The sequence below is a fragment of the Cyprinus carpio genome, chromosome A16, assembly GCF_018340385.1.
Source record: "Cyprinus carpio isolate SPL01 chromosome A16, ASM1834038v1, whole genome shotgun sequence".
NCBI lineage: Eukaryota > Metazoa > Chordata > Actinopteri > Cypriniformes > Cyprinidae > Cyprinus > Cyprinus carpio.
The window spans coordinates 3,307,460-3,323,340 of record NC_056587.1 but is presented as its reverse complement, the minus strand read 5'-3'; the positions used below and the strand labels follow the sequence as shown (position 1 = coordinate 3,323,340).

Here is a 15,881-nt window from a genome sequence, read left to right as displayed (position 1 = left end):
CAATGTCTGAACTGTCTTGAGCGTGTTCGCATCTTCTTCTTGCTTTCCGGCGGATCGCAGACTTATAAGTGCATTCCTGCCACCTATCTCTCAAATGGACCATTGACACTCCTAATTAAGATTGTAGATAGAGTGTCAATGGTCCATTTGAGAGATGACTGACAGACTGCAATGGTTTGAATTAAAAATCTCAGTTTGTGTTCTACTGAAGAAACAAAGTCACCTGCATCTTGGATGCCTTGGGGGTAGATAAACATCAAATTTTCATTTTTGGGTGAACTATCCCTTTAAGTTGTCCTAAAAGTTTTAGAACAACATGAGGGTGACAGATTATTCCTTTTTGATTGAACTATCCTTTTAATACCCTTTAAAATATTTTTGACAAATCAGGTCTGACCAATGGAATGGAAAGATATAGGGTGACACGTAGAATGCAACATTTTTAGTGACATCCACGGAAGGGATGTTTTACACAATGGAATTGTCCATTCAGAGACCTGCAGAGCCGTGCGATACATGAAAATCATAGTACTTCTTCTAGACACCTACACACTACCTCCTACATATGCATGACCACACTAGCACAGATAGACACTATAGGAGCGTAACTCTTATAACATGCAATGGTGATGCATCATTACTTTAGTGTTTAAATATTTAAAGCGCTTTGAGCAAGGAAAAAATGCTATATTAACTAAATTACTATTCCATTGGTGTAGTCTTCAGCGTCGATTAAATCAAAACGACCTGTAACGTGGCTATCTTGGTATCAAAACAGATAGCAGTTGGGTACCACTAGACAGCATGAAGTCCATTCTGATAGAAATCTCGTACTGTGCACTCCCTTAAATTGCATCTGAATTTAATACCACTTAAAAAGGAACAGCAATTACCAGCCAGCCGGGGAGAAAAAGGACATTGCTTATTGCATTGAACTGACAGCTATCCAATGGAGATTTACACACTGTTGCTAACACACAGACACACGCAAACATACTCACATGCACTTGTACAAACACATACAGTTCTCCTGATATTGGTAATGATGAATAACATCTATAATCTCTCATCATAAATACCATTATGCACCCACATACATACAACACAAGCATCAACACACAAAATACAAAAGCAGCAGTAATCATGTCATGATACAAGACTAATATCAGTAGCAGTGTCCTGAAGGGTAATGAATATCTTAAGCATGATCTTCTGCTTTAAGACACTGTGAAGATTCAGGGAGTGACCAGCAGGAAACTTGTTTAATGTGCATTACCGGAATGCACTTAAGTGTGACATCATTTGCTGGAGACAAAAGTAAGGGCATGTGAAAGCAAGCTCACGCCTAACAGCCAATTTAATTAGCTGATGGGACCATGAGACTTATGCTACACTAGGTTTGTAGGTTTTGTATTGTATAAAAGACGATTAAAACCCTGTTGTGTCTTCCTGTGAATCGTTGTGAGAATCTAAAGAATCTGGAACTTGAAGACCAAACTACAGAACCCCACAATACATACTTGAAAACAAGTTGTTATTATGCATGTGCACATGCATGTGATGTATCTGCACATTTTTATATTGCGAAGATGTTTTTTAATACCGGCTCTCTCTCCCCAAGCAGAGTGAGGGGGGTTTAACTTTAAAGGTGGACTCAGTATTTATTTATTTTTTTTTTAAGTTAGCTCGTTAAGCTTTACTGCTAAATAAATTAGTAACACTTTTGAAATATGTTTTAATATCAGCCCAAACAGCTGTTTTATTTTACATGGAGTGGGTAACCTCATGGGTGCCATCATGTTGAAATCACACAACTAACCGAATACTGCTTTATCTCTGAGACCCCTCCTATTAGACACATTCATTCATCAAATAAATTAATAAGGGCTTACTGCAAACAGAGCGTTTCTACAGTGGTATGGTAACCAAAAATTATTACTTTTGCATTATTCTACCTCCACACCACTAGGTGTCAGTGTAGGTCCAAGACCAGTGTCCAATCGACCAGTGCAACAAACAAAAATTACTCAGTGTATCTTTGTTTTTATTTATTTATTTTTTTTACTATGGATCCATTTTGGTCACAAAATCTGTTTTGTCAGGAATATATCTTCATGTTACCTTTTAATGCTACAGTGCTCCTAGGTTTAGGATATCTAGGGTTTGTGATATTTACATTATGAGATGTGACACTAAGACTATCCGGTTTTCAAGTGACATTTCCTTGCACTCATATTAAAACATCTGTGAAAGGCTGAGAAGGAACAAGACCGTTTTCAGAGGTTTCTGGGATAGGCATTGCCAAATATCATTATTGTTTTTGTAATTTTTTAATGGTTTTTAGGACCTTGTGCTTTGCCAAAAAATCTACTTTTTTTATTTATTGTCAACATTCCATGCAATGTTGTTTAACTGGTGGTTTAGTACATTAGTCAGGCTTAAATGTGAGGTAGTGATCATCTTCGGTTAGAAAATCTACCCACAAGCCTCCAGTCTGTCAGATCTGCCCACACTTCAAGATGGTGATACGAATATCGAGTTAGCTACCAGCCCACTACTCACTGTGATTTAACATCAGCTCCCACAGATAGTGTTTTAGGAGCAGGTTCCAAGACTCACACAACATTAACAGGCAGTGGTGTTTTGGTTCTACCGGAGGCACCAGGAATATATGTAAACTGATATGTGAGACTGTATTGTCTTTCAACTATAACTATAAATCCAGAATTATTTGTGGAGCACTGTAGCAACACAAACAATCTAGATCTTCTTACAAACCATGTCCACTTGCTCCTCAAGCAACAAGAATCTGCAAATTTAACTACGCAAGACATTCGGCCTATTTTGCTGCTTGCGCCACTTTTGCGCACTGTTTTTCAGTATTAAAAACCTGTCTTATTCACTAACCACCTGCAATCACTGCCATTCTATTCAACCCAAACACGCTTCCTTTTTCTGTAATGTGTGTAGCGTATTAGACCCAAACCAGACAAATTAAAGATTGGATCATGAGCATGGTTGAAACATGAGGAGCCAAATTCCACAGAAAGGCAACAGGATGTTGTAAATCAACTACTAGCACCACAGTCTGAAGCAAGATAACCAACCAACTCTTTCACAGAACAGCTTTCAACATTAACACCATTAGAACAATTATTGACAATTTCAATTCAGAGAAGAGATTGTAAAATTTGGGGCAAGCAATCCAGATTGATGGTCAAAGAGATGCACAGCCTGACCATCACATGTAAACCCATGAAAGTAAACAAGATCGTTGGATTGACTTCCCCCCACCTAGCAGAACCAGACTGAAATTCCTAAGGGGACCTTTTAACCTCTGGTCTCCACAGAACATCCTCATGTCAAAGAAAAGCAGAGAAACTGTCTTCATCTTCATTTTCATCTTCAAAAAGACTTCTAAAGGAATATCAGTCCATTGCTTAACTCCATATCATTTATGAAACCCACACATTTGACTATCATGTTTCTAATCACTTATTGTGTATGTCTTTTTAATAACTATTGAATAGCTTAAGTATTCATATTCATGTTTAGTATGTGTGTGTTCGAATCTTCTTGCTTGAAACGTTTCTGACCATCAGTTATTTGTCAAATGTATCATATTCTTATCATAGGAATCATGTCCAAAATTTAACCCTGCAAGAGCGGGGAAATTCGGACCACGTGCTTGATAAGATAACATATGATTTATGAATGGGGTAGGACAAACATCGCAACACCCCGAGCAAATACAATATCTAATTGGTCAAGACAACATTTGAGGTGTGGCCGAAAGGCCAGTTTAAATACTCAGGACACCATCAAATTTTGCTTTAAGCCGGCTTTTAGCTTTGGCTTTTCAGCTGCTGCTTTTAGTCATCACTTTTAGCATTCTTTGAGCGCTGTTCCAGCGTGCTTCGGCCTGCATGCCTGCTGCTACTTAGCCACGATGAGAAGAAACACCACCTAGTCTCGTCAAACTTTACTTCTATTCTTTTACATTAGTTTCTTTTCTTTTCCGTTTGAGAGTTTCGTGTTCTGAGTTAAGTTTTGTCTCCGAGTCCGATCTCGAGTGCCCATCTAAACTTCAACCAGCCCACAACTCCGCATCGTCAGCCAACGCCCAACCACGGGCTTCCCAAGACGTCACTTCAATGACTACTGAACTTCCAGCTAATCAGCAACCTCGGGAAACCCCCTTTTCAATGACAACAAAGGGAACCCCTTTACACAGGCAATGCAAGTAAGGTACCTCCAGACTAAGCTGAACTGGTGTATCTAATATAATTTTAACCTCACTGAGGAACTCAATGCGAGGGTTAATTAAGTGATTTATGGTTGTTCATGTCTATGCAATTTCACGTATTGCTGTAAACTTGGGATTTCACATTTTCATTCTCTTAAACTCATTCTTTCCTAACTTTCTATCTTCCTGCAACTTGTGTGAATGTGTATGCGTGTGCTTATGTGTTAGATTAGTTTATGTCTTAGATTTATCTAATAAAGCCTTATTCATATTGAAAAGAGAAGTATCTTGTGTTTTGTGCTTACAAGTTAATGTCTTAAACTGCCGATCTTGTTACTGTGCTAGTTAATAGTGTTTTCACTATACTTTGGATATTAATATCCAGCGCAGATTTGATGTTAAACGGCTCGTTCAGTGAATCGCTGGCCGTTTCAGTGATCAGCCGTGAAACAGTGATTCTGTTCAAATTCCCTTTAAAATCTTAAATGATTCCCTTTGAGCTAAATTGACCTGTTTCCCTTACATGTGTTTGAGTACATTTTTGATTGTGGGAGTAATTCATCAAATGATGATGAAACAATCGCAAAAATGGTGTGCTATTGAGAACACATTTTAAAAAGCTAATTCAGGTGTTTGTATCGCAGTGGTGGAGAGATTCTGTAAAGTGCCAGTAAAAGTACAGCATATTGCAGTAGTCTGCTGCATCCTCCAACACCAACCATTTTTTTCGCGTTTTTCTCATCACCTGATTTGCATAATTCCTTTTGTGAACCAAAATGCCGCTATTAGTAGGATCAATTAATTCCAATCCCAATGCTCCAGAAAATTCACTAGTGATGGAAACAGCCTCACTATTTAGATATATCAGTCTGAACACAGATCACTCAAAGAAACAAACCTGTTTACATATACTGTTGCCATCAATGTGTATGTTTTTTGTTTGTTTGTTTGTTTGTTTGTTTGTTTGTTTTTTAATATTACGGAGTGTTTTTACAGATTACAGATTTTTGCAACTTGCAATTGCAATTTTTTGTTATTGAATGAACAGAAAATGTGCACTGTCACATCTCTGGACAAGAACATCCGTTAGATTAGTGTCATAGGTTGGATTGATAGAAGAAGATTCTCAAAAATATCCTCCAGTCACAGAGTCACAGATTAGTCCATGAAGGATTATGATTTTTTTTATTTATTTTTTTTGGTCAAATGGTTTTCTTCCTTCTCCTTTGCACTCCTGTTTTCTTGTTCATCACCTTTGTCAAAATGACATGTTGACTTGCATGTGTCAAAATGACACATGATTTTTCCACTTTTCCAGTCCTCTGACGGCAGAAGGTTGGTCACTTTCTCAGTATCAGTCCTGCTATTCGGATTCCCCGACTGGTCGAAATGGAGCAGAAATTATCTCATAAAGAATGAAAATGATTAATGTCCCATGTTCCTGTGTGCCTTTCCCCAAATTCAACCACAGTAACTCTGATTATGGAACCGATAATATAATTTATTTTGTCAACATCTTCATGCAGTGATGTATTATTTCTGTGAAGGAAGATTTGTCTCTGTACACTTTCTTGGAATAGCCCAGACAGCCATCCTCATTCTGTATTAAATCAGCCAGTGGTATAAGGTCTGAAATGCTTCTTTTCTGTATTTGAACTCTGTTACAGGGTGATTAAATATAGGTAAACTCAGTGGATTTACAGTGGATTGATGCATGTTAATTTGTATTAAAAGTGAGATTTAAAAGACGAAGTCACTTAGCTCTTCTTTGTTGTTAAGTCTAGTGTCTCGATTGTCTGTGGTGGTTAATACACTAGGAGGAGGCAGGAAAGAGGCTATGTTTTAATCTCAGTTGGTGGCAGCTCCATCAGTGCTTGAAGGTGGTGCACTGTCATTGGGGGAAGCCGAGTCTAGACCTCCACTGGAGATGAGCTCAGGAGTTTTGCCTGAGCTTTTCCCAGTATCAGGGGTTTTGGGAGGGGTTGTGCCCTTCACATCCAGCCCAGGAGATATGGGTGCACGTGGCTCTGACTCTATGTCAGCCTTAGATTCTGGAGTACCATTTGTAGTTGGTTTTGAGTCGAGAATCTCTGAGACTGGTGGTTTAGACTGTGGAGTGGGTGAAGCTGGTTTAGGCTCAGAAACCAGAGGGCTCACAGCGGGTTTCTGTTCAGGAGTGCCAACTTTAACTGGTGTGGGTTCAGGAGTAGGTGAAACTGCTGGTTTTGCATCAGGAGTTGGTGTTACTGCTTTTGGAGTTTCAGGGGTTGGACTTGGAATTGGTTTAACATCAGTTGTTGTTGCCTCAGGTACTGGACTTGGTTTCGAATCAGGTGTCACAGGTTGCTTGGGATCTGGTGATGGGCTTAAGGTTGGTTTTGTTTCAGTTGGTGGTGAGATGGTCATTTTGGGTTCAGGTGTAGCAGCAGGTTTGGGCTCAGGTGTTACTGGTGGTTTGGGTTCGGGAGATGGTGGTGGAGGAGCTGTCGACTTGGCCACAGGTGCTGGTTTCAGATCAGCAGTTGGTGCTGGTTTTGGAGGTGAGGGGGCTGTCTTTGACTCTGGAGCTTGGTTGGGAACGGCTTTGACATCAGGGGCAGCAGAGGAACTCAATACATCAGAATCTGCTAGGGCTGCTGTTGGGGCATCAGTGTCACTGTCAAGCGGGAGTCCAGTGGTATTAAAGCCCACTCCAGAGTCACTGGTCTCCATGTTCCTCTCTTGAAGGCTTGGCTCTTTAGTTGACACCTCCAAACCCTGAGGAACATACTCAGAACTTAGCGTTCCTAAAGCATTTTCAGAACATTCAACATAATTTAGCATTTTATATCAGGCAAATGCTTGGGGTTTAGATATACAGATAGCGCTATTGATTCAAATGCCTTTTCAGCTTCCTGGTGCTCACCTTAATGCTGACCTCTGTGCTCTGTGATTTCTCAGTGATGTCTTCTTTCTGTGACAGGGCCGGGGCTTCCTCATTCTGATGGGTACAGGCATCTTTCACAACCTGCAAAAAATATATGCAAAAGGGCTTATAATATACTCCATTCTACAAGCAAAACTTTTTCTCTTTCTCCTTTAATGTTGGAGAAGACAAGCAATAAGAATGTGGAACATAAGGCAAATGTTTATCTGATGCTTCTGTGTCGGGCTGGTCAGGATTCTCAAACAATTAGAACAATTGATATTGATATATTTATAAGGTGACCAAAGTCCAAATAATGTTTAGGCCCACTAGCATTCAATTGGTTTTATTCCTGTCATATTTTGGTGCTTAAATAGGTGGTAAATACCTGTCTAAAGGCATCTCCCTCCACTTTGCCTGCATTCTGGACTTTCTCCTCAATGGCTCTGGCCTTTGCTGCACGTTTGCGTATCTTCACCAAACATGACACCAAGCACACCAACAGCAGCAACACCAGTAATGCTACCAGAGCAATGATAGCAATGTAGAGTTTAGGAAGCCTGTATGCTGAAAGAGAAAGAAAGATACATCAAGTCCAAAACACGACAATTAAATGAACTGTAATTTCCCTTTGTCATATTGTATGTCCTCACGTTCCATCTCCAGGTGGACATCAGACACCAGGAATCCCTCGAGGTCAGTCACACTGAAAACTCCAGCATCGCTGGCCCTCACGTCTGTAAGAAGACACAAAGAGTCCTCCAAAGAGAGACGACCCTCGAGATCCAGGTTAGGAGGCAGGTTGAGCTGTCCGTTCTCCATAATCAAATACTTATATTTATCAGAATGAGGCTTGTACAGTAGGCGAGTTAGGGAGTTATTCATGTGCAAGTTTATTTTCAGAGTCCCACCGTATGAAAGGGTCACAAATATCTGATGTGCTGGTAGAAAGAAAGAAGGAAGGACAAAAGGAAGAAAACCTGTTATTGAAGCTGAGATGTCCAGCTTTTTTCTATGATGATGTCATGAGAGTGAAGAAAGAAGATAAAGAATCGGCAGGGAGGAGAAAGCATTAATATTTGAGGGAATAAATGCTGCAGGCAGAAAATGACAGACTATTCCATCTGTCTCTCTTCCTCTCTTTGTACTTCCCCTACTATCCTTTCTTTTTGTTTTTATAATGTACCTGAAGAGTTCTCCACTCACTGTTTACTTTTAAAAATAAACGTTCTTGATTTGCATCAAGGGTTCCATGAGGAACATCTATGAAAGCTTTCCACTGCACAAAGGGTGTGGAAAATAATTCTTTAGATTAATAAAATGTTCTTTACACCAAGAAACACACTGGTCCTTTTAAGAACTGTTCACTGAAAGATTTTTTTGGTGCAATGGTTCTTGTATGACATTACTGTAAACCCCCCCTTGTAGAGGCTTTAATTTTAAGAGTGTATATTACATACAAACAACCTCCAGTCATAAATTACACACCTCAGTTTTTTATTTTTGGCTCTCAGAATACTTAATTCTGATTGGTCAATTGCAGCATTCTGCCACCAAATATTTTTGTATGATGAATGCTAAACTGTTTATTTGACCATTGTCCCTGACAAAAATTTCTGACACTATAGTCATAGCCAAAAGTTTTGGCAGTGACATAAATTTTGTATTTCGCAAAGTTTGCTGCTTTAGCTGTTGTGGTGTTCATTCACATTGTTTCTAGAGTATTATTTAGAGTGATCAGATGCATTAAAATAATTGCTAAAAGCTTCATTGACCAAAAAAAAATCCCTTTTCAAAAACAAAACAAAAAAAATCACTGTTTTTTGATCCTGACACAAAATGACCAGCTAACATTAATTGACTAATCATATCAGCAGCACATGTAAAAGTGTGAATGAGTACTAGTCAGGTCAAATCACTATCATACTAATTTGATTGTAAGAGCAGACTGATTGCAATAAGAGAAGGGAAGTAGAGCTCCCAATCATTGTGGTTTTGTTAGCAATGGTTACCTCCAAAGAAACACGTGCAGCCATCATCACTTTGCATCAAGATGGCCTCACATGCAAGAAAATTACTACAAAGAATATTGCATCTGAAAGAACCATTTACCGGATCATCAAGAACTTCAAGGAGAACTTGAAGAAGTCTTCAGGACGACACAGAGTGTCCAGAAAGAGCCAGGACCATCTCTACCTGAGGAGTCAGCTACAGAATCATGTCACCAGTAGTGCAGAGCTTGCTCAGGAATGGCAGCAGGTTGGTGTGAGAGCATCTGCACACACAGTGAGGCCAAGACTTTTGCACAATGGCCTGGTGTCAAGAAGGGCAGCAAAGAAGTCACTTCTCTCCAAGAAAAATGTCAAGGACAGATTGAAATTCTGCAGGAAGTAAGGATTGGACAGCAGAAGACTGGTGCAAAGTTATTCTCTCTGATGAAGCTCCCTTCCGACTGTTTGGGACATCTGGAAAAATGATTGTTAGGAGAAGAAAAAGTGAACGTTACCATGAGTCCTGTGATGTGCCAACAGTAAAGCATATGGTTGCAAGTGATTTGTGGTGTTTGTTTTCAAATGAAGGAGTGCGCTCTCTCATAATTCTGCTCAAAAACAATGACATGAATACAGAATGGTATCAAAACGTCCTGCAAGAGCGATCCATGAGCAATTTGGTGATGATCCGTGCATTTTTCAACATGATGGAGCACCATGTCACAAAGCAAGAGAGATAAAGAAGTGGCTCGAAGATCATTACATTGACATTTTGGATGCGTGGCCAGGCAACTCCCTCAAAAGGCAAGTGGACAAGCAGAAGCCCACAAATTGTGATCTACTCCGAGAACTAATAAGGCAAGAATGGATCGCCATCAGTCAGGATTTGGCCCAGAAGCTAATATCAAGCATGTCAGAGTGAATTGCAGAGGTTATGAAGAAAAAGGGTCAACACTGTAAATATTGAGTCATATTTTTTTGCCAATAAAAGCCTTCAAAACATATGATATGCTTATCATTGTTTTTCAGTATACCATGGAACCATGTGGAAAAAAAAAATCTACAGATACTGAAGCTGCAAAAAACACTAAATTTATGTCACTGCCAAAAAAATTTGGCCATGTCTGTAGTGTCATATATCTCACATCACTCTGCGACCTCAAAAAATCAAATAATTTCACCACAAATCGTGTGGGAAATTTACAGCTATTTGGTTATTAGTGCAAAACAAATCCCATCAGAATGATTCAAGACCCTTCTGCTTCACATGTGGTTCTATTCACCTTCTTTGGGTATATTTTTAGATTATTTATATTATTATCCTTCACATATTTGATTTCTCCTTCAAAATGTTCTCCATAGCTAATCATATATTAATATTCTATCGCAATTACAATTACAATTTATTGCTGTACTTGCTTCAGTCAGAAGGTCGAGATCTGTCTTGAATCCTTGAAATTGTGTTTGCCCCCTCTCTTCTTCTTCCCATACTCACCTTTCACATTTAAGCAGATCTTCTTCTGGACTTTCCCAATGGAATCACTAAAGGTGTAACTGCCTTCATCAGCCCCTGTAACACCATGCAAAGTGAACTTCTGAGGAGTGATCTCAATGCGGTCCTGGTAATTCTCCTTGGGCGTTCCATCAGCATTTAGCAGTTCCTCAGCCGGCAATGACGTCTGATTGGCCTCCACGGCACTGTGACGATAGCCCACACGCACTGAGTCTAAGATATTATGCAGTGATACATGAAAATCTAAGCCGTACTTAATGATGACCTCACTAGAGCAATCTGGAAAAGTGAGAGAAACAAAGAAGAGAAACACATGAGATAAATAAGATGTGGTACTTGCCCTGCATTCGAACAAACGTGTATTGTATGAACTATTAGAATGAAATTAACCTTGTTACCCAAGTTATTGTAAGAAAAATTGTCAAATAAATATTTTCCTTAAATTATGGGAAATATAAATTTAGCAATAACTACAAACCAACATTTTGTCAAAAACTAGCCTTTTTATTTGCTATACTATTTTTAATTTCATCAATTTTATCTGTTTAATTTGAATGTTTATTAGAAAAAACAATACATGTTGCATGAAAGTAAAGTCCATAGAAAGTAAACAGCTCATATTATTATCTCAGTTTGACCTTCCTAGGCACTTCATCTCACTGACTAATTGTTGAAAGAAAAAAGGCCACATTAAAATAATACCATTAATGAAAGGTGCCAGCCAGCACAGCTGATAATGGGAGAAATAGATAGCTGTGTAGAGAGAAAGAAGGATCTTTAGGTAGAAAAGAATGGAAGGCAACCAGTGTGGCTTGACAGAGCTACAATTACTGCAGCAGGTCATTAGACCTCCCTTACTGTTCACAACATGACTTCCTATAATAATGAAAGTCACTCAGAGCTATTCTAGTGCGTATGTGCGCACATCCAATTTAGTGTACAAAATGTGTGAACAATTTTTTGCTAAATTATGCAGTACCTCTAACATAGAGTGTGATGCGTGTAACATTCTCTGGATTCTGGTTAGATGTGATGGTGTAGACTCCTTCATCACTTTCTCCAACATTCTCCAAGATCAGGTGCCTCGAAGCAGAGTTTAGTTTGGCACGAAGATCCACCACTTTCCCAGAACTCATCAGCAGCTTCTCTGGACCTGGAACAACCGTAGGCCTGAACGTCACATCAGCTCCATCTGCCGGCACAAGGATGTAGAAGTCTTCCCCAAAAAACAGAGTCTGAGACTCTTCTTGGGCTACAAGAAACACAAAGACAGATATGGGGGATTTTACTTTTTTACATTGTTGCAACTGCTTATTTTTATTAATAAACAAACAAACAATAAAAGGGACTTGTGTTTATGTTTTACCTTTCAGAGTTGCAGAGAATGCTAAAAAGTCAAAAAGAAAAGCACCAATGTTTACATTAGCAAAATCATGTGACATCAACTAGTCAAACCATACAAGAAAGTGACAATGTACTTAACCTTTATGCAGAATTTAAATATGAATTATTATTACATTTATATTCATTTTTTTTGTGTTTGGACAATTAGTTATCATACAAAAGAATTTAGGAATAAATTAGGGAAAATTGACCACTGTTCATGACACACACCATTTCATACTGTCTGACATTTTTTAAAGTTTATTAGAATATTTTAAAGATTATATATATATATATTTGGAAAATATGACCACAAGTTTCAGTTCTGATTTCTGGATTGATATTCCAATGTACAAGTTATAAAAACTACCCACTTTGTTCCAGAAAATGCAGTATGGCTAATTTACACCCATTAGAGATGGCACTTTTAATAACCTTGTTCATATTGGGTCAGATATTCATTATATAACGAACAGCTATGCATGTACAGTATTAAATTAGTCTCTGTAAGTGGGTACATTCAATACTTCCTTGCCATTTGTGAGAACATTACAGCACTTAGAGATGATAAATTATGCATCAGGGCTGTAATTAAAGAACTGCCATAGTTATTACCATGTCAGAGTCACTGACCTAAACATTTCAGCACAAAAAACAACACTTGTGTAGTGTTAATGATACAGAAAGATCAACCACAGAACGGACTCACAAGGACTCTTTCTTACCTGAGTAAAACAGCATGGTTAAGATGAACAGTCTCAGATTCTGCATATCGGCTCTGAACACATTCACACATGGAAAGAAGATTTAAATTATAAGTACTGACATTGTAAATGTGTAAGTTTCATTTGTATGTTGCGGAGGTTTTCTCACATTCCAGCTAGGAATAAAAATGATGAAAACATGAAAAAATTACGGGTTTATTGGCAAATGGACACGGATCGATTGAGTGCTTTGATGTGGAGCTGTGAACAGGGTGTGATTGTAAAACTGTCTACCGTGGATCTAAAAGGGCTCTGTTGACAAATGAGCTTCTTTAAAGAGCTACTCGGACGTGTCTGTAATTGTGGGTTTATTGGCTTGTCTTGTGCATTGCTTATAACCAACATTGATCTATTATCTCTGAGGGGTTTATAATAAATAACAAGCAAAAATCTTGTTTCCGTTATTTTTATTATTGAGACCCCAAGTTAAGAGATCTCAGAAATAAATTTCATTATAAATTATACTTTTAGGTGCAGTGCTGTCTGTATAAATGGAATGAGAAGCATATGACATCAACTGGGTGGATCATTATCAGGATATTTAATGACTGAAGATATTAAAAATGTGAGAGAAAATGAAATCTGACTGAATCAATATCTGTTAGCCCGGTTTGTTCTTCAAAAAGGCTCCCTCTGATGTTTAAAACTGAATGACATGTTTCAATTATGCAGAAAAATGCAGAACTTTCTTTTCAGAGCAGATGAATGTGGGCCTACTCATAACAATTTCTATAAAAATAAATAAATTATATATATTATATATATATTTATAGGGTGGTTTTTCAATTATGTCAGGTACCAATCTTTAGAATGAACAGATTCCTATTCAAAATGCTACTAATAATGACAATTAAACATTTCGGAGTAAAACATAAAATATATTCACTACAGAAATGTCAAAGATTTTATTGCTTTCCATTACATTTACTGACATGGAGATAAGAAATTCCCTGATATTTCAAGATTTTCTGTGACAGTAGAAACCCTTACATTTTTTTAGACGCACAAAATATAATCAATGCTAAACGTACACTTATCATAATACATTAATTATAACTATTTTAATGTTTTTTACAGATGGGATAATATAGGTATGATGTATGGTAATCTGTAATGTGAAAATATCAAGACAAACACATTAATTCACAGTCTGAAAGAAGCCAGCACTTCATGCAATGAGAATAGTAAGAAAACCTTTGCCAGGCCAGACATATTAGACAGCAAGGAAAGCATCCAGGACAGCAGACGTGCATTTAGGTCATTCTGTGATTTCATAACAGACTTCTGCCAAGACACTCAGTTATTGCATATGAGCATTTTATTGGCATTCAAAAAAAAATAACCAGCAAAATGAGCATATACAGTATAGGGCCCATATCTCTCTAGACAATAAGACACATGTGCTGATGTGTAAATGCGTCAGCGCTATATTAGTTTCATATGGACAAAGTGCCATCTGGTCCATGCTTTCACTCCTTCTCTTTCTCTCAGTATGACACCTCTTACAGCAACCTCACAGTTCCTCTCCTATAAGACACAGCATACATAAAACATGGGCAACATGGAGGCAGAAATGCAGGCCGGGCGACAAGGTGCTCACATAGGCTACAACATGCTTTTCTCCTGAGTGCAATACAAAAGATGAATAGGAGCTCCACACAACCTGCTGCACGTATATGAACTGCAATATTACATATTGGTAAATTATGCAAGAAGCAGGCGGTGTAAACCAGGGAAATAAAACAAGATGAATGAGCTCAGGGAAACCAACCTCAACCTTTGCAAAGGTGCTGTAGCAAATTCATATGTGGCTATTGATGTTAGAAGCAGGTCATCTCCTAAGAGAAATTACTTACAGATCATTCCATTCAGACTTATTTGACTACTCTATCTCCTGGATCATAATCTGTTTAAAAGCCTTGAATTAGATCAATTCAAGGCGATAATGTAGTTAAAATGGTCTGATGTATGAGATGAGAGGCGATGAGATCATGGCTATGTCTCACAACCTAGTGAGCTGACTACCTAGGCACCATATTTGGGCTTCATTATGGTTGAGAAAATGGCGTATAGATAAGCATCAGAATGGGATTTGAGACACAGTCTGTATGTGTTATGAGCGGCGGGGGCGGCGGCTGCTTTGACTTACGCGCGCTCACATCTGCCCTCCATTTCTGATCTGTTCTCCTCCCAATCATAAAACTATTTGCCAGTCAAACAAATTTTCTCTCGGTCACAAGCTGAGAAATATCGCCTACACATGTACGGGTTATTATGGTGCACAGACGACAAAATTATTCAGGCCAGTTGAGCCGCAGCACCGGCAAAATTAGCTATAAATTCCCTGAGAATAATAAAAAATATCTAAATTATTAATGTTATTATTAAAATTATATTTATAGCTTATCGCTATAAACAGTGATTATATTTGCTCTTCACGTCTTAATTTTCCTGTCATTAAATCTCAGATGCGTATTTTAATGGTAATTTTTCTTATGTTAACACAGGATGCTGAACCGGCGCATTATGTGATGCTATTCAGAAAAGAGCGCAAATCTATTCTTCAACAAGCCTAAATGCTCGTCTCCATCTCTAAATATGCACATTACACCTTATTTTATTCGCGTTCCAACAGCAAACATCAACTTTATCCAATCGGAAAAGTACCAGACGAAGCAGAAACTGCAGAATTTAACCCTTCAATTCCTGCAAGCCAAAGCCAGCTGCATATTTATAACATCTCTGCCGCAAAACTGACATTCACCCTTACCGTGTTCTCCGCTCACCTCCAAGATCCTCCTTAGCTGATATCTGCAATAGACTGAAAAGCCGTTATTCGTTTCTTTCTACCTCTAAAATTACTTAAGGACTAAGATGCACCTTAGGAATCTGTCCGGTATCTTGCAGCGTCTCGAGTGCGGTCGGTAAAGCCCGGCGCCTCAACCCCTTATGGGCGTGTCAGCGGATCCGAACACACTCAGCCAACCTTTGCAGAACCGACCTGAAGGTCTTTAAGGTGTTCTTCAGATCGATTCATCACTGAGACCAACGCCCTGAATACAAATGTGCACTATTTTGT

The 15,881-nt window shown here is 38.5% G+C and overlaps 1 protein-coding gene across 3 annotated transcripts; it reads right to left on the bottom strand.

Moving 5' to 3' along the window:
- Positions 1–4,645: 4,645 nt before the first annotated feature.
- LOC109074569 lies at positions 4,646–15,794 on the bottom strand. Of its 3 annotated transcripts, none has more exons than XM_042772048.1 (9): positions 15,573–15,794; positions 12,764–12,816; positions 12,022–12,042; positions 11,635–11,907; positions 10,638–10,934; positions 7,805–8,092; positions 7,540–7,718; positions 7,152–7,253; positions 4,646–7,003 (listed from the first exon to the last, which is right to left on the bottom strand). In XM_042772048.1, the coding sequence occupies exons 2-9, from the start codon at positions 12,807–12,809 to the stop codon at positions 6,095–6,097; spliced, it is 2,115 nt and encodes a 704-aa protein (XP_042627982.1). In that variant the 5' UTR covers positions 12,810–12,816; positions 15,573–15,794; the 3' UTR covers positions 4,646–6,094. The 3 variants fall into 3 exon arrangements, with proteins under 3 accessions (XP_042627982.1, XP_042627983.1, XP_042627984.1); XM_042772049.1 differs by having other exon boundaries at positions 15,589–15,794; XM_042772050.1 differs by lacking the exon at positions 15,573–15,794 and adding an exon at positions 14,574–15,562.
- Between the last annotated feature and the right edge of the window lie 87 nt (positions 15,795–15,881).

Coding starts and splice junctions, on each gene's coding strand:
- LOC109074569 (XM_042772048.1), bottom strand. CDS start 12,809: ATGCAGAATCTGAGACTGTTCATCTTAACCATGCTGTTTTACTCAG. Junction 8,093..10,637: donor GATCTGCTTAAATGTGAAAG/GTGAGTATGGGA, acceptor TCTTTCTACCAG/CACATCAGATATTTGTGACC. Junction 7,719..7,804: donor TGTCCACCTGGAGATGGAAC/GTGAGGACATAC, acceptor TTTCTCTTTCAG/CATACAGGCTTCCTAAACTC.